Below are 1,192 nucleotides of genomic sequence, written 5' to 3'. Positions count from 1 at the left end.
ATGTAATGTATGGTGACTAACATAACATAATAAAATTAAAAAAAAATTAATTTTTCTGATCTATGAGCAAGGCATATCTTTCCATTCATTTATGTCTTCTTCAATTTCTTTCATCAGTATCTTAGAGTTTTTAGTGTGCAAATCATTTACCTCCTTGGTAAAATTTATTGGAAGTATTTTATTGTTTTTGAGCTATTGTATGTGGGATTATTTTCTTTCTTTTTCAGATAATTCACTGTTGGTGTATAGAAATACAACTGATATTTGTGTGTTGATTTTGCATTCTGCAATTTTACTGCATTTGTTTATTGGTTCCAAAACAAGTTTTGGTGGAATCTTTAAGATTTTTTATATACATGATGATGTCATCTGCAAACAGAGGTAATTTTACTTCTTCCTGTCTGATTTGGATGCCATTTATTATTTATTTATTTATTTATTTATTATTGTCTGATTGCTTTGGCTAGGACTTCTAGTCATGTTATTGGTCCATTCAGATTTTCTATTTCTTCATGATTCATTCTTGGTAGACTGTATGTTTCTAGGTTGTCCCATTTGTTGGCATATGATTGTTCATAGTTGTCACATGATGTTTTACATTTTTTTTCATTGTCAATGACACTTTTATTATAGTTAATTTATAATTTCCATTTGCCATGATAGTCAAGGTTATTCAGAGAAATAAACCAGAATTATAAGGGCAGGAAACACTGTAAATATTCTTTCTCACATGATATCCAAGACTAAGTATCTATTCAAATACATTAAAAAAGCTGATGATATAAACTTTGGCAGTTTTCAAGAAATACTGGTCGATCCATAATTAAATCTCAATGCATCAGTTAACACCTGAGCATCACTTGCAGTTAGCATTGCATTAGATGCTTAAAGACAAGCTGTTTGACTCAATAAACTTTAAAAATATATTTAATACTTATAGTATTATTCACGGAGTTCTTGGCAGAGTTAAGTATTTTGAGGTTTCTATTGAGAAATTTGAGGTTCATGTTGTCTCTTTTTCAGTCCCCAAAGCTCCTTTTTGAGTTCTCCAGGCTTTGGTGGAATTTCAGGTATTGTCAGGTCAGGCCGGTAGTACCTGTGCACCGCTTCGGCCCCGGCGCACATGGTCAGGAGGCTGGCAGCAAACATTTTCAGGTAGGTGGCCCAGGACACACCCGTGGGCATGGTCGGG

The 1,192-nt window shown here is 33.3% G+C and overlaps 1 protein-coding gene across 1 annotated transcript; it reads right to left on the bottom strand.

Annotated features, from left to right (window-relative positions):
- Positions 1 to 984: 984 nt before the first annotated feature.
- LOC116629704 (uncharacterized protein C12orf73-like) lies at positions 985 to 1,185 on the bottom strand. Its single transcript, XM_032399944.1, has one exon. It carries the CDS (start codon positions 1,183 to 1,185, stop codon positions 985 to 987), a length of 201 nt encoding a protein of 66 aa, XP_032255835.1.
- Between the last annotated feature and the right edge of the window lie 7 nt (positions 1,186 to 1,192).

Source organism: Phoca vitulina, unplaced genomic scaffold, assembly GCF_004348235.1.
Source record: "Phoca vitulina isolate PV1807 unplaced genomic scaffold, GSC_HSeal_1.0 scaffold2304, whole genome shotgun sequence".
In the NCBI taxonomy this organism is placed as follows: domain Eukaryota; kingdom Metazoa; phylum Chordata; class Mammalia; order Carnivora; family Phocidae; genus Phoca; species Phoca vitulina.
The sequence above is the reverse complement of the archived record's forward strand: the minus strand, read 5'-3'. Positions and strand labels throughout refer to the sequence as shown.